Raw genomic sequence first — 22,332 nt, 5'->3', positions numbered from 1 at the left:
TGAATGCATTAGTATAAAGAAAGAGTTGGAAAGGCGGCCAGGTTTGAAAATCCAAGCCCATCCAAGGTAAGAATTTATAGAAAAATACTTATTGGTGTTCTATCCTGTTATAGCCTTTTCTTGCACCTTCTGAGAATATTTTTATGTGTGCACCACAACATTAAGTGTGTTTTTATATCATCTTTTTAAAAATTATATGTCACAGGAAATACACTTACATTTAATGTGATAAAAAGGACAAAAAGTATCGCGTAATTTCTTTCTGTTATGCTCCGTCATGTTACCTGATAAAAAGTAACAGCATAACCATAATCAGTAACAGGAAGGATGTTAAAGACAATTTCACTGATGAATCACAAAGTTAATCTACTATATGTCAAACATTTCATTTAATATAAGTTATGATCATCATATTAAATAAATCTCAACATAATATTCAGTATATTGAATAAAAAGACAGGTTTTTTACTTTTGATCACAGCAGAGAACATTGTGCAATTCTAGTATAGTAGATGGTAACAGAAAGGAATTTATTTTAGAATTTTTCATTACCTAGGCAGATTTTTCATCTTGCAAATACAGTTTCAAAAGATAAATGACATTGTTTGCTGTTATCTTCCAATTGTGACCAATCCGAAATGATGTATTTTTCTTAAACTATGGAATAAAGCAATTGTTTTGAAAAAAAATTCCTTCTTGTTACCAACTCTGTCCCTGTTACTTGTCCTGTTACTCAAGATTCTTTCATGTTACCGACATATCGGACTATATTTTAGTATATTTCTTAACCTTTTGTATTTCAAATGCTAAAATAAATAATTGGCATTTTATAAACTATTGCAGGATATACTAGTAAACCACAAATAGTATCTTAAACTTATTCCTTATTCCCATTAGAAACTTTTTTAAATTGATTCACTTTGGTAACAGGAAAGAACTGGAATTTTTTGTACCATTTTTAAAATTGCCATTGTTACCACATTTAACAATTGTTTGAATTACAGTGTTATGTGTGTTCTTCGATTTGTGCTATTAAAATACCGGTTCTAAAGACATTTTTTTTTGTTTTTCCTATTGCCAAAAATTAGACTTTTTCAGACATTGTCTCATATGTATTCTCATAGGCCTTAACATCATACTGCCGGTATAAAGTTAATAGTTAAGATCCATTTTGTTACATCTGGTGATTTGTTTATTTGGCAATAGCCAATGGCAGTCATCAGGGTTTAAGAATATCCGTTGTTCGACCTGCTAGTCAAATGCGTTTTATAAAAAATATACTTTTTCACTTTTTTAGTCTTTTGGAAATTTTGTTCTTACTGTATTTAAACCCCTCTACCAAGAAATTTGTTTTGCGTGCACACGTATAAAAATTGCGGTTTTATTTTATATATATATTATAATACCATAGTATTGTTAGTATGTATTTGTGCTATCCACCAGATGTGACCCCCAAATTTACAAAGATATTCTGGGGTTTTTTTCAGATGGAAAAGAAATGCAGGATGTGTCCAGAAAAATTTGTAACAACAAAACAACTAAAATCACAGTGTCAAGAAAAATTTGTCACAACAAAACAACTAAAATCACATCTTGACAGCAGCCGACATTCCAAGATGGAGGTGGTATGTCCGTTTTGTTTGGCCCATCCAACAAAAAAGTAAAAGAGTGTAGGATATTAATGACCACTGCAACAGATTCCATAAATTATCCATGCATGACATGAGACCAGATGCCTTATCGGAAGGGAATTGTTATTACCTGGCTGTGCATCCGGAATGCTATAAAAAAGTGGTAAAACCCTTCTATTTCTACTCCGCAAGAGATTTGAAGACAGCCATGCCTGGCTCAAGAAACACAGGGGCACATACAAAACACCACAGAAATGGGAGCAGGGGTGGAAGGAAGGGACAAAGGATGAGAGACCCACTGGCGAGGAGAGTTTTCCACCTATATACTCATATGCCTTATCCTCCTCTATTGAGTGTGAAATTGATAATGCAGATGCCTGACGCAGCACTACATAGCTTTAATACCGCAAAGCGTTGTAGCTGATGCTGTTTACAGAAATGCGACCTACCGCTTCTCTATTGCTGGCCGATGCAAAACACCTTTCAGCTCTGACTAGGGGAATGCTGGCCATACCCATGGAAGGAAAACACAAGTTGGTGGAGAAACCCTAGAGTGACAGAGTAACGCTGGCCGTGAAACTACTTGGGACATCCGGAAAATATATCCTTCAAATTTACCGTTTAGGGACTTGATTTCCAAATCTTTTCCACTGAACCACCCAAGATTTTGATTCCACCAAACTGTAGGACATTGGCATAGATAAGATGTAATTTTTACATTGTTGATATAAAGTTTAAAAGAGATTACTTAGATAGTGTATCCCAAAGTGTAATTGGGATATAGAAATATGGTTACTTTGGTCTTCGTCCGACCGTCAGTAAAACCCTGCCAAAGTGGGGCGTATGTTTAGCTGTGCGGGATGTATAAGTACGCAGGCACGTGTGGTCAGAATGGGGACGTTAAATGCGATGACTCGTGAAGAGAGAGTTCCATGCTTTTTGCACGTTAAAACCCCTTGCAACACTCTTTGAAGTCCTTTGAATGTTCCTCAGGTGGCCTGTGGCAAGGCACAATTTATGTCCTTATCGAATATACCCTCATTTTCCATTGGGAATCCAAAGTTCCCGACATTCATCAATGGACGACCTCTACTACAGGACATACCTATTGTATTTATTAATTTGTTCTCGTCCTGAACATGCGTGGAATATTTGCAACTGGACGTTAGGCAAAGCAAACATCAATCAATCTTATTTGGTTACTCATATTTTTGAAGTAAGACCATCAATAGTAATAAAAACAACACCCCTCATTAAAAAATAGATTCTTTTCGTATAAATCTGTGGTGAGTTACTGTGGCGTACAATGGCTTTTCATATAAAAAAAATATTTGATTTTATATACAACGAAGCTTTTTTCAATTAACGTTTATTTCCATCACAATACACATTATAAATGATTACAGTTTAAGATATTCACGATCAGAATGGTTATGTTACTAAAATTTAATGTATGCAAGTGTTCTGTCTAATTATATACAAGTCAATGTCATTGTTAATCCTTTGGAATGTCAATGAATGTGGCGTAAACAAACAGGCGTTCCTTTTGCATATTTGTTCAACAATGGCAGATAGCGACCGTGATTCTTATCTAAGACAAGGGAATAGTCTATAGAGTCGTCATAATATACAGAATAACGTTATACCAATTTTAATATATGGCAATGTTTCAATAAAGAAATGGGTTGTCCTATGTCGATAACAAACTGACGTTGTCCTTATCTAAATTTAGACGGACAAATGCATAACTTATTAATGAGATTCTCTACTAATAATATTCGGTTCATGGTTAAAAAAAACTCATCAAAAAGATATCAGGCTTATAATTTTGTACGCCAGAGGTTCGTTTGGCTTATTAAAGACTCATAAAAAAGAGGCGAAGGATACCAAAAGGACATTCAAACTCATAAGTCGAAAATAAACGGATAACGCCATGGCTATAAAAGAAAAACAAACAAACAAACAAACAACAGTATACAAAACACAACATTGAAAACCAAAGACTGAGCAACAAGAACCTCAACAAAACTTGGGTGCTCTCAGGTGCTCCAGAGCAGATCCTGTCTTATGGTTAGATAAGAGTCAATTACCAATCCGCTATTTTGTAATACCATATCACTTGATACAAGTTTATTAACGTATTTTACATGATAAGCACGACGGGTGTGGCATGTGGAGCATGGTCTGCTTGCCCTTCCGGAGCACTTGAGATAACCCCCCAGTTTTGATGGGGTTCGTGTTGCTCAGTCTTTCGTTTTTCTATGTTTTATTTTGTGTACTATTGTTTGTTTGTTGGTCTTTTTTTTTTTTAGCCATGGCGTTGTCAGTTTATATTCGACTTATGAGTTTGAATGTCCCTTGAGTTATTTGTGTGTGTGTGTGTGTGTGTTTTTTTTTTTGTGCTAATGAATATAATTCTGTTTGTATCGACTATTTTGTTAACATATCGTCATATTTTGTCGCTAAACACGTTCTTAGCATAGAATCGGACTATTTGATAAGAACTGCCACATTCTCGACTTGGTATAGGACGTTTTAAGAGAAAAAGGGTGGGTTGAACCTGGTTTTATGTCTAGCCAAACCTCCCGCTTATATGGCAATGTTAAAAATACTGCTAAAATGACAACATTATGTGACAGGAATACAGTACAAATAAACACTCAGGACAGAGAAATACATAAATAAACAATATAATAGTACATTACAACATGTAAACCACAGAATAACAACGGACACCTCCCATGAATTTACGACAGTACACCCGGACACCACAATATGATTATAAACTGTGCACCACAATAGAATTATAAACTGCAATAGGCATCCGTACGTCTTTCATGGCCGTACTTTATTCAATTTTGTTTCTACTTTGATGACGGTTAAGAATATATATTTTTTCCTAAAATATTCCTCTTGAAACGATTATGGTTACTCCATTAGGTAAAATAAAAAGTAATTCCACCTATGTAATTTTAATTTACAGAAGTGAAACTATACATTTTTTTCCTACACGCCGCTTTCCTGGACGTAGAATTTTCATAGCTACTTAAATGGACTGCGCCCTTATTCAATTGTGCTAAAATGGCTAATTTTTTAAATCCTAAAAACGCCCTCTCCATTGACGTTAACTTCAACGGTTTCGCTTAAAATCTCATCTCCAATGTGAACACATCTTGTGTTTCAGAAAACTTCACACATGCATCTCTAATTAATTAACTACTGATGTATGATATCAATCAGTCTCGATAAACACTTATCCCTATAGCAACTGCAAAACGCTAGTGAATATTCATTAGATCAATTAATTACCTATTACGCAGTTGCTCATAGAAAAGAACTGATGTATTCCGAAAAGACTAGAGTCTTCCGGTATTCCGAAAGACTACCGCATCAATTAATATATATGCGTGTACCCTCAGGGGTTCAAGCAAAGAAAAACAACAAAAAATGTTTGAGTTATTGCCCTTTGACATAAAATATGTGCACTGCGGGGACATTGGACGGCTGTTTTTAATCATTATTTTATTCAAATTTACATTTGTTTATAAAGATTTTTGTGTATGTGCAATTTTACAGTTTCTTTTTAATTTGTATATGATAAAAACAAGATATCAGTTATACATGTAGGTATGAGTACGTATCTAGAAAAAATTCTCATTGAGTTTCTTCTAGAAACAGTCAGGCAAGCTATTGGTCCAGGAATTTGTCTTTTGTTGTTTGGAAAAAGAAAAATGTAATGTATGCAGGTGTTCTGTTTAATTTTATACAAGTCAATGTCATTGTTATTCCTTTGAAATGTCAATGAATGTGGCGTAAACAAACAGGCGTTCCTTTTGCATATTTGTTCAACAATGGCAGATAGCGACCGTGATTATTATCTTAGACAAGGGAATGGTCTATAGAGTCGTCATAATCTACAGAATAACGTTTACACATTTTAATATACGGCGATGTTTGAATAAAGAAATGGGTTGTCTTATTTCGATAACAAACTGACTTTGTCCTTATTTAAATTTAGACAGAACAATGCATGGCTTGTTAATGAGATTCTCTGCTAATAATATTCGTTTCATGGTAAGAAAAAAAAACTCATCAAAAAGATATCAGGCTTATAATTTTGTACGCTAGAGGTTCGTTTCGCTTTTTAAAGACTCATATAAAAAGAGGCGAAGGATACCAAAGGGACATTCAAACTCATAAGTCGAAAATAAACGGATAACGCCATGGCTATAAAAGAAAAAGACAAACAAACAAACAACAGTACACAAAACACAACATTGAAAACCATAGACTGAGCAACACAAACCCCAACAAAAACTTGGGTGATCTCAGGTGCTCCAGAGCAGATCATGTCTTATGGTTAGATAAGAGTCAATTACCAATCCGCTATTTTGTAATACCATATCACTTGATACTTATTAACGTATTTACAGGAGTATCACGACGGGTCTGGCATGTGGAGCATGATCTGCTTACCCTTCCGGTGCACCTGAGATAACTTCCCAGTTTTTGGTGGGGTTCGTGTTACTCAGTCTTTATATTTTCTATGTTGTGTTTTGTGTACTGTTGTTTGTTTGTTGGTCTTTTTCTTTTTTTAGCCATGGCGTTGTCAGTTTATTTTCGACTAATGAGTCTGAATGTCCCTTTGGTATCTTTTGCCTCTCTTTTAAGTAAAATATTACGTGTAGAAGTAAAAAATTAACAATTATCGTCTGCATGTATAAAGCCTTTAATAAATAAAGTTCAAGCAATATTGCAAATAATGGACAGTTTGAGATTATTTTTATATTGGTTTATTTAAAAAAAAAATGACAGTCAGCATAATAATGAGGCTATTCGTATCATGCACTATTTCTTCAACCTTGACTACTATTTTCATTAAAAATTGCATGGTATTAAGAACTCTAACACCTACATTTCTTGTAGGATTGTTATGAAATTTATAATAAAGGTTTTATATCAGCAATGAGTATGAAAATCACCACTGAATAATTTATTTTTACAAGAGTTATGTCTCTATGAAATGTAGTTTATATTGAACACACTCACACCTACATTTCTTGTCGATTTCTTTATGAAATTTATATCAATGGCTATTATCAGAAAGGTCTTGGAAGAGAGTCAACCAACTATTTTTTACAAGAGTTATGCCCCTTTGAAATAAAAATTATATGAAAAAACATTGTAAGTGATCGCATGCCTACAATTCTTGTAAGAGATTCACTAAAAAACAGTTTAAACAAGTGGCTTTCTTTTACAAAAGAAATGCAATCGTGAACATAAATGCATGTTTGAAATACAAGATCAGATAATTGTTAAATAAAGATGCATGGTTTTACCTAAGTTTTGTTGTTTTAGATATAGAAACTGTCATGGATTGTTAATTTAACTGTTGTTCATGGTGGGGCAAAATATTCTTTTTAGAAGAATTATTTGTCTATCTCCGCTGCCTTTCTCTCCCGAAAGGTAACATTACAACATTCTAAATAGGAGCCCACCCCCTCTGGATATTCAATTCTGAGGTGCTATTTTTGAAATTAAAAGTTAGTTTTCTGGCTAATGTGAAGAGATTTAACTAACATTAATCATGATTATTTGTTTGTGTAGCCAGTTTGAAAATAGTTCAAAATTCTAAGATATATTCTTATTTGATAATCCCGAACTAAAGCCGTTTTTGAAAACCAATCAAACTGGATTACATGGTTTGGTCATTGGCTATCATATTCCAGATATGTTTGATCTCAATTTATTTATACCACAGACAACAAACTCCAACCAAGCTTTTGGAGTGAAAGAGTTTGAAACCTCAACTTTATACTTGTTCAAACAAATCTCAATTTTTCATTTGAAGTTGTTGTTTTGTTACTTTTATTTGGTTATGTGACAGACTGAAGGAATCAGGAATAATAGGGCCAATGCAGTTTAGTTCATGTCAGTATGCAATAAGAAAATGCAGTTTTCGCTGAGTGCGGATATTGATTTTAAGAAAAATTATTTGTACTAAGCTGGGTTATTTGTGTGTGTGTGTGTGCTTTTTTTTATGTGCTAATGAATATAATTCTGTTTGTATCGCCTATTTTCTTAACATATCGTCATATTTTGTCGCTAAACACGTTCTTGGCATAGAATCGGACTATTTGATAACAACTGCCACATTCCTGACTTGGTACAGGACATTTTAAGTAAAAAATGGTGGGTTGAACCTGGTTTTATGTCTAGCCAAACCTCCCGCTTATATGGCAATGTTAAAAATACTGCTAAAATGACAACATTATGTGACAGGAATACAGTACAAATAAACACTCAGGACAGAGAAATACATAAATAAACAATATAATAGTACATTACAACATGTAAACCACAGAATAACAACGGACACCTCCCATGAATTTACGACAGTACACCCGGACACCACAATATGATTATAAACTGTGCACCACAATAGAATTATAAACTGCAATAGGCATCCGTACGTCTTTCATGGCCGTACTTTATTCAATTTTGTTTCTACTTTGATGACGGTTAAGAATATATATTTTTTCCTAAAATATTCCTCTTGAAACGATTATGGTTACTCCATTAGGTAAAATAAAAAGTAATTCCACCTATGTAATTTTAATTTACAAAAGTGAAATTATACATTTTTTTCATACACGCCGCTTTCCTGGACGTAGAATTTTCATAGCTACTTAAATGGACTGCGCTCTAATTCAATTGTGCTAAAATGGCTTATTTTTTAAATCCTAAAAACGCCCTCTCCATTGACGGTAACTTCAACGGTTTCGCTTAAAATCTCATCTCCAATGTGAACACATCTTGTGTTTCAGAAAACTTCACACATGCATCTCTAATTAATTAACTACTGATGTATGATATCAATCAGTCTCGATAAACACTTATCCCTATAGCAACTGCAAAACGCTAGTGAATATTCATTAGATCAATTAATTACCTATTACGCAGTTGCTCATATAGCCTTGGATCCTGGCCAACTGCTTGACAGTAGACGAAGTATTAGATTGGGTCATGATGCCAGGCTATTGCTCATAGAAAAGAACTGATGTATTCCGAAAAGACAAGAGTCTTCCGGTATTCCGAAAGACTACAGCATCAATTAATATATATGCGTGTACTCTCAGGGGTTCAAGCAAAGAAAAACAACAAAAAATGTTTGAGTTATTGCCCTTTGACGTAAAATATGTGCACTGCGGGGACATTGGATGGCTGTTTTATTCAAATTTACATTTGTTTATAAAGATTTTTGTGTATGTGCAATTTTACAGTTTCTTTTTAATTTGTATATGATAAAAACAAGATATCAGTTATACATGTAGGTATGAGTACGTATCTAGAAAAAATTCTCATTGAGTTTCTTCTAGAAACAGTCAGGCAAGCTTTTGGTCCAGGAATTTGTCTTTTGTTGTTTGGAAAAAGAAAAATGTAATGTATGCAGGTGTTCTGTCTAATTTTATACAAGTCAATGTCATTGTTATTCCTTTGAAATGTCAATGAATGTGGCGTAAACAAACAGGCGTTCCTTTTGCATATTTGTTCAACAATGGCAGATAGCGACCGTGATTCTTATCTTAGACAAGGGAATGGTCTATAGAGTCGTCATAATCTACAGAATAACGTTATATACATTTTAATATACGGCGATGTTTGAATAAAGAAATAAGTTGTCTTATTTCGATAACAAACTGACGTTGTCCTTATCTAAATTAAGAAGGAATAATGCATAGCTTGTTAATGAGATTCTCTGCTAATAATATTCGTTTCATGGTAAAAAAAAATCTCATCAAAAAGATATCAGGCTTATAATTTTGTACGCCAGAGGTTCGTTTCGCTTAATAAAGACTCATAAAAAAAGGGGGAAGGATACCAAAGCGACATTCAAACTCATAAGTCGAAAATAAACGGATAACGCCATGGCTATAAAAGAAAAAGACAAACAAACAAACAACAGTACACAAAACACAACATTGAAAACCAAAGACTGAACAACACCAACCCCAACAACACTTGGGTGATCTCAGGTGCTCCAGAGCAGATCATGTCTTATGGTTAGATAAGAGTCAATTACCAATCCGCTATTTTGTAATATCATATCACTTGATACAAGTTTATTAACGTATTTTACAGGAGTATCACGACGGGTGTGGCATGTGGAGCATGGTCTGCTTACCCTTCCGGAGCACCTGATATAACCTCCCAGTTATTGGTGGGGTTCGTGTTGCTCAGTCTTTAGTTTTTCTATGTTGTGTTGTTTGTTTGTTGGTCTTTTTCTTTTTTAGCCATGGCGTTGTCAGTTTATTTTCGACTTATGAGTTTGAATGTCCCTTTGGTATCATTTGCCTCTCTTTTAAGTGAAATATTACGTGTAGAAGTAAAACATTAACAATTATCGTCTGCATGTATAAAATTCTCAGTCGAGTTTCTTCTAGAAACAGTCAGATAAGCTATTGGTTCATGAAGTTTGTCTTTTATTGTTTGGAAAAAGAAAGAGAACTTGTTATTGACTTCTTATTGGAGTTATTACGTTAAAATGATGATTAGTGGCAATTTTTTGCGTGTTTGCCTATTTACTTGAAGCTTTTTGAAACAAAAAAGTTCGGTATGTCTTTCTAGAGGATAGAAATGTCAAAGAAACCGAAATTTCAAGTAAATGTCTAAAATTTCAACCGAATTTATCTCTAAAGGTAGCACATGATGGTATATTTTTTTTATTACATATTTGAATTGACTAGATGAAAATAAGCTTGTATGCAAACTTTCGTCAAGTATTCACCGTGGAATTAAAACTGTATCGTATGCCCTTAAGTGTGTGTTACCTTTGTTCGTCCGTACGTCCATATGTCTGTACGTCCCAAAATTAGTTTCCGTTCTCTAACTTTAGCTTGCCTCAACTAAATGTTATAAAACTTATACACAATGCTTATTACCACTAAACACACATCAAGTTCGAATTTGGGTGGCGTCGTTTTTACCGTTCTAGAGTTATATTCCTTTACATATGAAAAAAAATGGAGAATTTTTCGTTTCCCTTCTCTAACTTTAGTTTGCCTCAACCAAATGTTATGAAACTTATACGCAATACTTATTACCATAAAACACAGATCAAGTTCGAATTTTGGAGGCGTCACCTTTTACAGCTCTCTAGTTAAGTCCCTTTATAACGTTATATGCAAGCGGGGGCATCATCTGTGTCCCATGGACACATTCTCCATTTATTTTGAAATGCTATTGCGAAGATCGACAAAATTCAACAAATTTTAATCTTTATTTTTTACGTATATATACTGAGAAAAAAAGTTTACCTTTTTTTTAATAAAATATTTCCAAAGTTGCGGAAATAAATATTTAAGGATGTACACCTCTGAGAAGCCAAAAATTTCTAGAATTAAACTTTTTTTCTTAACCTGATTTTTGGGTTTATATGACTGTAAAAAAATAATTGGTGAAGAAAACACCTCATGGTGGTGCACTTCTTTTTTTGCTACGTCCCTTTAAAAGTACCCAATTTTGATGATTTTCCAATTTTTCATCAATTTTTACCTATTTTTGGGCTATTATCGTGAAAAAATCACAGTTCCACAATTTAACCTTTTTTCATTCTTTCAATAAACTTAAGATGAAGTGGATCAATCTGAATAAATTTAACTAAAAAAAACTATAGGTAGGTGTTAATATAAGAAAGTTTTATCATATTTTGATGCTTTTTTGTGTCAAATTTACCATGCTTTCAATTTTGTAAATTTGTGATTTTTCTCAGTTTTAAGAACAAAATGCATAATTTCAACTTTTTTGTTATAAATGATTGAAAAAATACATATCTAAGAAATTTGAAAAGAAAAAAATGATATGGGATGTACATGATTCTGGTAAAAATCATTTTTTGTACACCTCACCCATTTTCTCAAAATTTTGGCTAAAAAGACTGACTTGATTGGTCGTAAAATTTGAAAAATTGATTACTCAAAAACTTTTTTCACAGAGTTAAGTTTAATTATAACATTCTTAAAATTCATTGATATTTTCCACTTGTATCACATGTTTTGGAAATAATTCCAGAACGAGATTTCAACGAGACTAAAACGTCAGAAGAATACATCCTTAACGTGTCACTGTATTTATCAACATCAAGACTTTTAAATGCATGACATAATTTTTTTACCTGGGAGATTTTGCGCTCATTTCAGGTGCACCTGCAAATGGGGTCATTTTGTTTGTTGACCTTTTACACAAATTTATTCTGATGAAAAATTGTGTTTGCGTCTAGATTTAAACGAGAGAAAGCATTACTTTTGAAAGAACAATTCGTATGGAGTGCCGTAGAGGAATGCCGGAAAATGACCGTCATCGAGCATCGGCATATTGGAAGGCGGAATGAGCAAAAACGTTGCAGTAGATTAGGGTGTTTGCACAACTTGGAGGTTATCTGAACTACGGGGAACGTTCTTATAAAGATAGATAACCTGTATACCGCCATCTTTGATTGGAAAATATCAGTTCACAATATGTCTAGTTTTTTTGCTTAAATCTGCAAATTTTGAGACAGAATGGCAATAAAAGGGTAAGACAGTTTATCGGAATAAAGAAAATAAATGATTGATTGCATTATTCAGACTGATTTATCAAATATCAAATATTTTTGTTTGTTCGAATCAATTGTCAACTTAGACATTTAAGAGGAGATAACTCAATAGCAAAATTTGTATAAAGGAATGATAGAGGGTTTTTTTTTTATTTTTTTATTTTAGCAAGAAAACAAGGTCGGTGACACCATTTTTTATTTTTATTTTCTTATAGCATATGTTAAAACCTATGTTCTCATATTTTATTTCAAAATTCTATCTCATAGATTTCTTTTTATTCACAAAAAAGTTTTTTCATGAACAATCTATCCAAATTCTGGAAAGACTTGTAGCTTGAAAAATAGCACGGTGACCCATACTTTTTATTATATTTTTGAAAAAAAGCAAGGAAAAATCTACATTCTGGCAAAGTATAAGAAAATTCTATTTGAGGAAATATATACCAATGATCCACCTTAATAGGCAAAGATCGGGAAGGCCTAAAACACTTTTAACCGTTACGTAACGTACATTTTTTCAAAGTTAAAACAATTTTATTTTGTTTTTTAAGAATAGAATATTAATACACCAGTTTATTGTCTATATGTTATGTTGAGAATGCTTCTATGAAAGACTCGACAGAGACGATCAACACGATGCTGGGTAAAAGGCTGTTCCAGGTTTTAATAGTTCGAGGAAAGAATTATTAGTGGCGTATTTTTGTTCTGCATGGTGGAATTTGGTATGGAAGTGATTGTATGTTTCATGACTGTAGTTGGATTTGTCTGTTTGTTTTGGGGATGGCGACTAGTTGATGTGAGATTTTATATACAACTTTACAATGCGTGCATCTGCTTTCTGTCTACTTGGTCTTTCCAATTTAGAATACTTAACATGTCACTAACACTGTTACGGTGACAAAACCTAGAAACCCTTAGTTGTACTTTTTTCTATTTTGATTATATACTCAATAAAGTAAGTCCAAAACTGAAAAAGGCATATTCTGGTGTTGGTCTTCATAAAGTTAATGCAATGTAAGAGTAGCAAAAAATCACACCTACCTTCAAATCTTGACCAGCTTTGAAGCACACAGATGAGAGAAACTGAATACCAACAATAAACAGAGTATAGCGGACAGACACATTAAACAAATGCTGGCACAATTTCCTCCGACAATCTCATTGTAAGTAGACACCCATAGGATATACCAAGATATATTTTAAATTCCAGTGCAGGAAAAGAATACAATTCACATGGACTGCATAGCAATTTCAATAAACAAACAGACCGAAGGAGAACTAGTGAAAAAGTACACATCTAATAATAATTACACTACAGCCTAAATTTAAAAATTGACAGCTCAGATGTACTTTTTTTTATTATTATCATTATATGATAAACAATATTAACAATAAACCCAATTCCATAAACTGTCTTTTTTTCTTGTAAGATATTAGACTGCAAATGTACACAAGAAGAAAATGGATAAGTATTCGTGTATTTTTCGTGAGTTTTTGCAAATATGAAATTCTGGGGTAAAAAGATACTAATTCCATGAATATAAAATAAGTACATGGAGAAGTTACATTTTTTGTTAATTAAGAAATTACAGAAAGTCTCTATAATTTAAGGACTGGTTGAGCTATGAGCTATTTCAAAAACGATTGCATAATTAAAAATAAAGTTGTATACGAAATTCAAGGAAGGAGGTAAGAGTCGTCATTTAACCCCTGAAATTGCAAAAATAGTAAAATTCTTCAATCTTGTATATATTGAAACGAGGATATAACCTGGACATATTTATGAAAAAACCTTAGTTGTGATACCTAAACGACGAATGTGACATGTTTGCGCTAAAATGGTCATTTTACAGCCTTATCAAAAATGGTGTTTTATCCATATAAACATCTCTCTACAGGACATCGTGCAGCAAAATTTCTTTTTTGGAAGGTTTTTGTTTATATCAGTTGTAAATAATTTTAAGATCTTGTGGGCCTAAGACACATTTTCGTCGTGTGAATCTTATAATGTTTTATGTTTACTTTTGATAAAAATGGAGAAAACTATATATTTGAGATCCAAGTGCAATGGTCTATCTCCCTATACAACTATAATACGATATTTCTACACTCTACGAGTTTTTGTCAGAACTACACGGTTCTATCTCCACAATTTAGTTAGTTAAGAGAAAAATATTTTTGTAGTGTTGTATCTCCACTATTTCTCATGTATTTGTGCTGTTAAATAATTGTTATTAAAATTATCTTAGAAGTACTATGATTAAATGGTTTGCATGGTTTGGACACAATCTATAAGCAATTCTTAGCAAATCCAGCAGTTCAGAATTGGGAATATTACAAAGTTACAAAAATCGATGGTATATAGGGATAAATTTCTAAAACTACATTGTTTGTAGTGAAATGTTCTATCTTTAAAAAAAGGGGATGCTTTATTCTAAGTTGTTTGTTTATTAAAAAAAAAACAATCGAACAAAGAATTACTCTGCATGTACGTAAATTCTATTCCTATATAACTTTTCATGTCTCAGTCAAATATTTATGATATTGAGTTTTTAAAAGGGGAATACATCATTATAAGATTCACACTACTTTTAATGTCAAAAACTAAAATACTAACTTTTGAAATACTAATTGTGAACATCGGATGATATTTGATAGACTTATAATACTTTTGTTTAGACGAATTCAATGGCTAAAATAGTTACCGTATCATACTTTCTCTATTTTGTAAAAATAAGCTCACTAATTATTTTTAGCAGATCGGTAAAAGTTATTAAAATTTGTAACAATAACAGGTACTGGGAGTGCAATTGCTAGAAGTCCCATCAGCACAGTCATACTTCCGACAAGCTTTCCTAGAACGCCTTCTGGATACATGTCTCCATAACCAACCGTTGTCATAGAAACGACTGCCCACCAAAATGTAGCAGGAATGCTTGTGAATTGTGTATTTTCAATAGATTCTTCTGCATAAAACATCGCACCGGAAAATATAATAACTCCAATCCCTAAAAACAGTACAAACATAAATAATTCTTTCATACTTGTTTTTAAAGTTTTTCCTAAGATCCGAAGTCCTTCCGAATGTTTGCTCAGTTTAAGAATTCTGGTAACACGAAGAACACGCAATACCGCCATTGTATCCTGTTCGCCCTTACATTTCCCGGAAGCAGCATACATGAATAGATATACAAAGTATGGTAAGATGGCTGCAACATCAATCCAGTTTATAAGATTCTTTAGAAAAGCAATACGCGAGGGACAAAAGATGAAACGGAGTATCAGTTCTAATACAAACCAAGCTATAACTACAGATTCGATGACTGAAAGTGGGTGGCCAAAATTAGGAACTAACTTTTTCGACTTTACTCCATTGGAATCCAACGTTGTGACATTTATACAACCAACATGTTTATACTTTGGTAATGTTTCAACGCAAAAAGATACAGTAGATAACACAATAAATGTTACACTGACACCTGCAAAGATTTTAGCAGCAACTGATGTTTCTGGATACTCAAGAAATTCCCATACTTTTTTACTCAGGCTGCCTTTTGGCATAACATGGTTTTCAGTCTCCGTTATGAATCCTTCGGCTTTCATATAAGAATTTATTACACTTCTCCCCATTTCAAAAAACTGTATTTCCCCGAGAAAGACATCCGTAGGAACTTCCATAGGCCTAACAAGTCTACCACCACTTTGGTAGAAGAACAAGATAGCAGGGAAACTAGGTCGATGTCTGTCGAAAAAATATTCACCTCTGTTTGGATCCCAAAATTTTTTGCGTTTTTCATCGTTGCCAAGTAATGTATCTGGCAGTCGTTTAAGTGTTCGAACTTGTGTCTCAAATCTTAGGCCGCTTACATTTAGGGTAATCCTTTTACAAGTTTCTTTGGAACAAATATGTTCGTCACATTCCAACAAAAAATGATGTGTCAAATCGTTGATGTCGTCTTGTGAGGCTTCGTCTGAGTCTGATTCATTACCGTTATTGTCGTCTTCAACATGGTTACTTGTATAATGATTTCCAGAAGAAAGGAATCGTTTGTCATTATTTGTATTTTGTGCTGTTATTACATGCATAATTCCAAAAAAAAATAGTAAAATATTATACAAATTGTCCTATGAACGAACGTCCTAGGTTATGACTACATTTTGTATTTAGTTTTCATTAATGCCTTAATCTTTTCACATTATAAATCCAACAGTACATATACAATTTAAAGTTCGCACTCTATTCCAATAATCTCGTAAACATTGTGTATATCCTCACTTTTGGCTAGTTGGATTATCACTTTTAACCTATTTAATGTATTTAACTTGTGTACTTTGATATCACGTAACTTGCTTTCGTCAAGACATTATTATTTATTTAGTAAAGGTCATATGGTGAATAATAAAAAGAGAATAACATTATTGTATAGCTTTTCTCAATGGACCAATTTGTTAACAAAGATAAATATATTAAATGTACTAAGACTGTAATTCCGATATCGGTGCCAATACATATTGTTACCTCGCATATTACTGTATAGTAAATTTTTAGAATAAAATGTTCAAATGACAGAAGTTTTTGGTATACAATTGACTTTTGATTTTAATAGGTTTTGTTTACACTAACATTTTTCGATACTGATAGTTATATGTCCAAACTTAGTGTCGTTAGATCATACCTTGTATTTTTGGTCTAACCTCTCTATTACAAATTGATGATAGTAAAGAAAATTCGTTTTATAGATTTGAAATATTATATATATATATATATTGGAAAATAGTAATTCATAATTCAGCCAATTATCAATTTGAGCATGAATTCAACTTTATATAGTCAATAAACGATTTTTATTCATTCAAATTTGTATTATTTTTTGTGGGGCTGTCTCATACTATAAAGTTTACGGCGGATCGCTTGCCGGGTCATGTTTATAGAACTTCCACGTTCAAATATCGTTAAAGACCCCTATTTAGTTATTACTGTGAGTATACCTTACTGCTAGGAACTATATTAAGCGTCTATAAAGCCCTTTCCTTAGTTGCAATCAAAGTGTTCGGTACATTTATTTAATCCTTAGTGTATACATGAAACATTTGTTATGCACGTTATGCAAATAGCAATTAGAGTTAATCACTATCTAGTTTTTTTTTCAAATGATGCGTATAAATAGTGTTAGATTCAATTAAGTTTCTTTCAAAAAGTTAAGTAGCAAAAAATATGGTATTAACCTTGAATATAAGTTTGAATAATTATATATCTGATTTGGTAAATTACGAAAACATTTTTAAATCTATCATACAGCTGAAAACTCATTACAAAATTCTAAAAATTGATGTAAATATTTATTATTTTGTTTAGATATATTTATCTACTACTTGTAATGATCACAAACGAGGATTGGATGGTTATTTTGATGGATTATAGGGACTACATGATATTAAAATGCGCCTCCAGTGGTCTCATGGTAGCGTTGAAAATCGGTATGTGTTGCTTCTTTGCTAAACACGCGACATGCAGGAATGAGAACCGTTAGGGTTACATATCTTCCTTTGGACTGTTGCCTTGTGAATTAGTCCATTAAAATCCGTGATTTAAGTGTGATTGGAAAGAAGTTAATTTTATTCTAAAATATAGTTTATATTTTGCTTTACGTATACAATTTGAATATTACTGGCTCTGTAAAGATTAATGATTAAGGTAAATACATAATTTGAATTTATAGTTATAGTGTATATATCAAAAAATTATGTCCCCTACTTATTTTCAGTCCATGTCTTTTACTGATGAAAACGGTTTTTCTTTAATGACAGTTATCATGGCTAAAAATATATATGATACTATGCCGGCATTGTTTCTCTTGTTCGCTCTTTAAGAAAAATAGAGGAGAGCTACGATTTTTCAACTCCACTATCCTACGTAAATGACGTCAGATTGCTATCCATCGTTATTCAAAGTTGGTGAGTCCGGAGAGATTACCAATCCTTAAGAGCAAATTTATTTGTATGATTGTCAAATGAAAATTAAGAATGAATCCGAAAGTAGGTAGTAGAAATTCGATGATATATTTGGTTCATGGTTCAAGCTAGAAGACCCTTGTAATTATTAGTTCAATACAATACGGAATTTCAAAAATCCTCATATGGGTCCATATGAGCCAAAATAGCCAATCTTCTTCGGCCAGTTGCGATGTAATATTCATATTAAGGACAAACACATGTTTGACAACTTTTTTGATAAGTGTTTATTTGAAGGGGTAAATTCAGTAAATAAATATACGTCATCAGGGACCGCCCATTTGGGGGAGAAAGCTTTCTGTACAAAACTGAAGTCCTGTGCTCTTCTGATTGGTAGATAATATTTGTAATAGATACTTTTTGATAGATGGATCAAAACTAGAGTTAAAAAAAAATAAAAAAATGAATGCTGAATGTACTAAATTTTTTTACTACAGGGTTGAAAAGTAATGGGGGTCAGTAAAGGAATTAAGTGCGAATCTACAGTGTTTGTAAACAAGGCCATGTGAATGCCCAAAAATGCCGCATGACCCTATGTTTTTATTGTTGCATAAGATAGGGCTCCATTTGTACTTTCATGAATGATATATGAAAGCTTCCAATTTCTAAAGGTAAATAAGGTATAAATTTAATTCAAGACATAGATTAGCATTAAAGTCAATGGGAGATTTTTTACTGAATTTACCCCTGAATGGGAGTTATCATGATTAGAAAGTGTTTTGCCTCTTGAATATGAAAAATATTTGATTGGAAACTGATTAGTTACTACAGATTTGCAATTACAAAGCTCCTGCGTCATAAGAATATAATTATTCTTTTTGCAAGAAGGTTATATGTCATTTTTTTCTTTTTAAAAAAAGTGGTAAATATTTAGAAAATGGTCTTATTCTTTTTATAAGTAACTTCTTTGTTATGTGCTTACTAAGGAATCACATCCAGTATTTACATATTATGTTTTTTCAAAAGACGAAAGTTTGAATGGTGTTTTGTGAAAATTGGCACAAGATTAGTTAACCTTTGTTCGAAAAAAAACCCAGAATTATTTAGATAAATAGTAAACGGGTATAGTCACGTTAATTGAATATAGCTATTGTATAATATCACTTTTTTCTCCTTGATGTAATTTACACCATCCTGTAAGACATTTATGAATAATTAAGTCATTTTTATTTGCCTTGTGTGCCAGTGTTTTATGTTGGATCCGTGTTAGGCTATCAAGTCATTAAATTTTCATAATTTCAAAGAAAACCCATCCCTATTGTATACTTAAGTCGTATATGATAATATGTATAGTAGCCAACATGCTGTTTTATTAAAGGTGAACATAATATTGAGTAATTAATATGGAAAGTGAATGTTTAGAATGAAAAAAAAATTCTCATGTCTGGTACTAATAAAGGTTAAAACAGACGATTACTATTTTATTACTAGTAGTATAATAAATGAACGAATGAGAGAAATTTTATGTTTGGATACTCACACTAATGTGTTTCATTGACCAGGAGCGATCGGCCGTACTAGTTGATGTATGTGAAAAGGTGTATTAAAGGGGCATTAGCTACGAGATAAAAAAAAAATTAAATATGCTAGTTTTGTTGTTCGATCATTAATGAAAGTGAAATAGTGAAATAATAATTCGCTTTTAGCAGCCATTTTAGTTAAATTTTGTCAAAATAAGCTACGAAACTTGCTGATGAATAATTATTCACTTGCAAGTGACTAATTCGACCTCATTGAATCCGTATTCATGTGACCTTCAATTTAACCCCAGAGCTAGAGATTGGCTACGCATGTATTATGCGTGTTCAGCCATTAAAAGGAAAATAATGTCAACATTGAAAGTGAAACAAAGGTGAACCATTTCGTTGACTGAATCGATCCATAAAAAACATTCTTATACAGGGAAAAACGATGATTAACTAACTTTTCAACCTATAACATGAAATCAAACAGACCTAGAAAAATCCAATTGCACGTGGTCACAATCTATTTATATCTATGTTTATGTCTATATCGGATTATGTGACCGTCGGCAGTCTTCGGATGTCATCTCGATGGTTAATTAGATGGCGCCCAGACTAAAATACACACGAAATGCTGATATATATTATCGAGTCTATGCATTGTTAATTGTTTATTTCAGACTTATTGTAATTTGGATATACGTTTAAGTATGTTATAAATCAAATATGAGAATTTGAGTCAAATCGGTGAACATGAATTTGACAGCTATTGACCCTATAATTTTAGGTTAAGAAATAAAACAAGCAACAACGGCAAAAAATAGAAACAAGTTTAACGTTTCCAAGGTCTGGATTGCTTAGCAGTATCATATGTTTACGTCAACTTTTGTTTTTGTGATTTTTTGTAAACAAAATGACACAGTTTTAATTCTTATGGCAGAAGTATTTATTTTTTATTTATTTTTGGATACTTTTTAAGTTCCATTAGTAAACTCATACAAACTTACAGGAAATAGGCTCTGTTCTGAATGTTATAGATAAGGGACTGTGACTGAAAGAAAATATAACATAACATAGTTAAAACTTAAAAAATATTCATTAGACCAAGAAGGTTGATCTTGATTAGACTGACACACGGTTCCGTTAATTCTGAACTATATTTATTTTCTCTAATGAATAAATTATTTTGACAGGTTGGTTACATATGGAATTTTGACGTTATATATTTTGTTGTACTTTTTTTTAAGTGCCGTTCAACGCAAATACTTTCTATATTGAATAATAATATGATAGTTTGACAAATTGAAATTAAATTATTCTTTTAACAAATAAATATTGAATACTGGTTTCAATATTGACCAGCAGCGCTTATCCAACAATAAGTGATCCTATAAATCCGGATTCTGACCATAAAATTTCTTCTCCTTTTCCTGAAGTGTGCCCTACTTCATAATTCACTCAAGCCAGTAGAATCTGAGAAAATCATTAAGCAACTGTTCAGAACTAACTGTTGTAAAGTAATAATTTCAAGTTGGTGTGTATATTGTATGAAACTAATAGCTTCGCATCGTGCGAAGCAACAACTAAAGTCGCTGTTTTATGGTTCGAAATTATGAATATACGGTCCGTAGGAGGCCTGCTGTAAGGCAAACCTTCTGTCCCTATCCACTTTACCCTCATTTTCTAGTGGCAGTCCAAATTTCCCCGACCTTCATCCCGGACGGCCTCTATGAAGGACCTATCTATTGTATGAATTGTTAATTTGTTCTTGTCCTAAACATGCATGAAACATTTGCCACTGGACTTTCTGTATATTTCGAGGTTTCATGGTAAAGTTAACTGCATACGAAAAAGCTATTGGCGAATTACAGTACGAGAAGACAATAACTCAATGGTAAACTGAAAAAAAGTCACAATATATGATTGAGTAAAATTATTCATAAGAAGTATGTTGGAATGCACATGAAAAAGTCAATATGTACATGTATGAAATAAATGATTAAAATTGAGTTTTGAATGCATAGAAAAAAGTCATAATATACTTGTATCAGGGGATGATTTGTTTGTTTAACACTTAATTGAAGGATTCTCATGTTATTGGTAAAAACACAGCTATAGAAAAAAAATCAAAATAACATATGGTCAAACCATATTATAGAATTTTTAACTTAGCCTCAAATTAAAGTAAAATGTTGAGCTGTCTATCTCACATCTCCTTCGAAAGAGAAATGAAACAAAAATAGATACAACAAAGCATGTATCAGTACACCAGCTTGTACACGTTTCTTTTGCTTTGCGATTTTTATCTAAATTTCCAAAGCTAAAGAGCATAAAACTTGAATAAACATATGCTTTTTTCCATACAAAATATATATTAGCAATGTTTTTCCTATATATATATATATGCGGCCATATGCCCATTTTCATACAAAATTGTGTATTGTTAATTTTGTTTTCAATATATATGTAGCCTTATCATGGCTTATGACCATTTTCATACAACATATATATTGGGAATTTTTGTCCTACATATGTGTACAGACCCTTATGATAATTTTCATACAAAACATATATTGTGACTTTTCTTCCTGTGACTTTTTTGTTTTATGGTAAATGTTAGCCGTTCAATCAT

The 22,332-nt window shown here is 32.4% G+C and overlaps 1 protein-coding gene across 1 annotated transcript; it reads right to left on the bottom strand.

Annotated features, from left to right (window-relative positions):
- Positions 1 to 13,570: 13,570 nt before the first annotated feature.
- LOC127726348 (potassium voltage-gated channel subfamily A member 1-like) lies at positions 13,571 to 16,352 on the bottom strand. The gene has a single exon (XM_052233714.1). It carries the CDS (start codon positions 16,309 to 16,311, stop codon positions 14,968 to 14,970), a length of 1,344 nt encoding a protein of 447 aa, XP_052089674.1. The 5' UTR covers positions 16,312 to 16,352; the 3' UTR covers positions 13,571 to 14,967.
- Positions 16,353 to 22,332: the final 5,980 nt, after the last annotated feature.

Source organism: Mytilus californianus, unplaced genomic scaffold (genome assembly GCF_021869535.1).
Source record: "Mytilus californianus isolate M0D057914Y unplaced genomic scaffold, xbMytCali1.0.p SCAF_1, whole genome shotgun sequence".
In the NCBI taxonomy this organism is placed as follows: domain Eukaryota; kingdom Metazoa; phylum Mollusca; class Bivalvia; order Mytilida; family Mytilidae; genus Mytilus; species Mytilus californianus.
Note: the sequence above shows the minus strand (reverse complement) of the source record. Positions and strands in the feature narration are given on the sequence as shown.

Excerpts from the sequence above, each read along its gene's own strand:
- LOC127726348 (XM_052233714.1), bottom strand. The coding sequence starts at position 16,311 with ATGCATGTAATAACAGCACAAAATACAAATAATGACAAACGATTCCTT.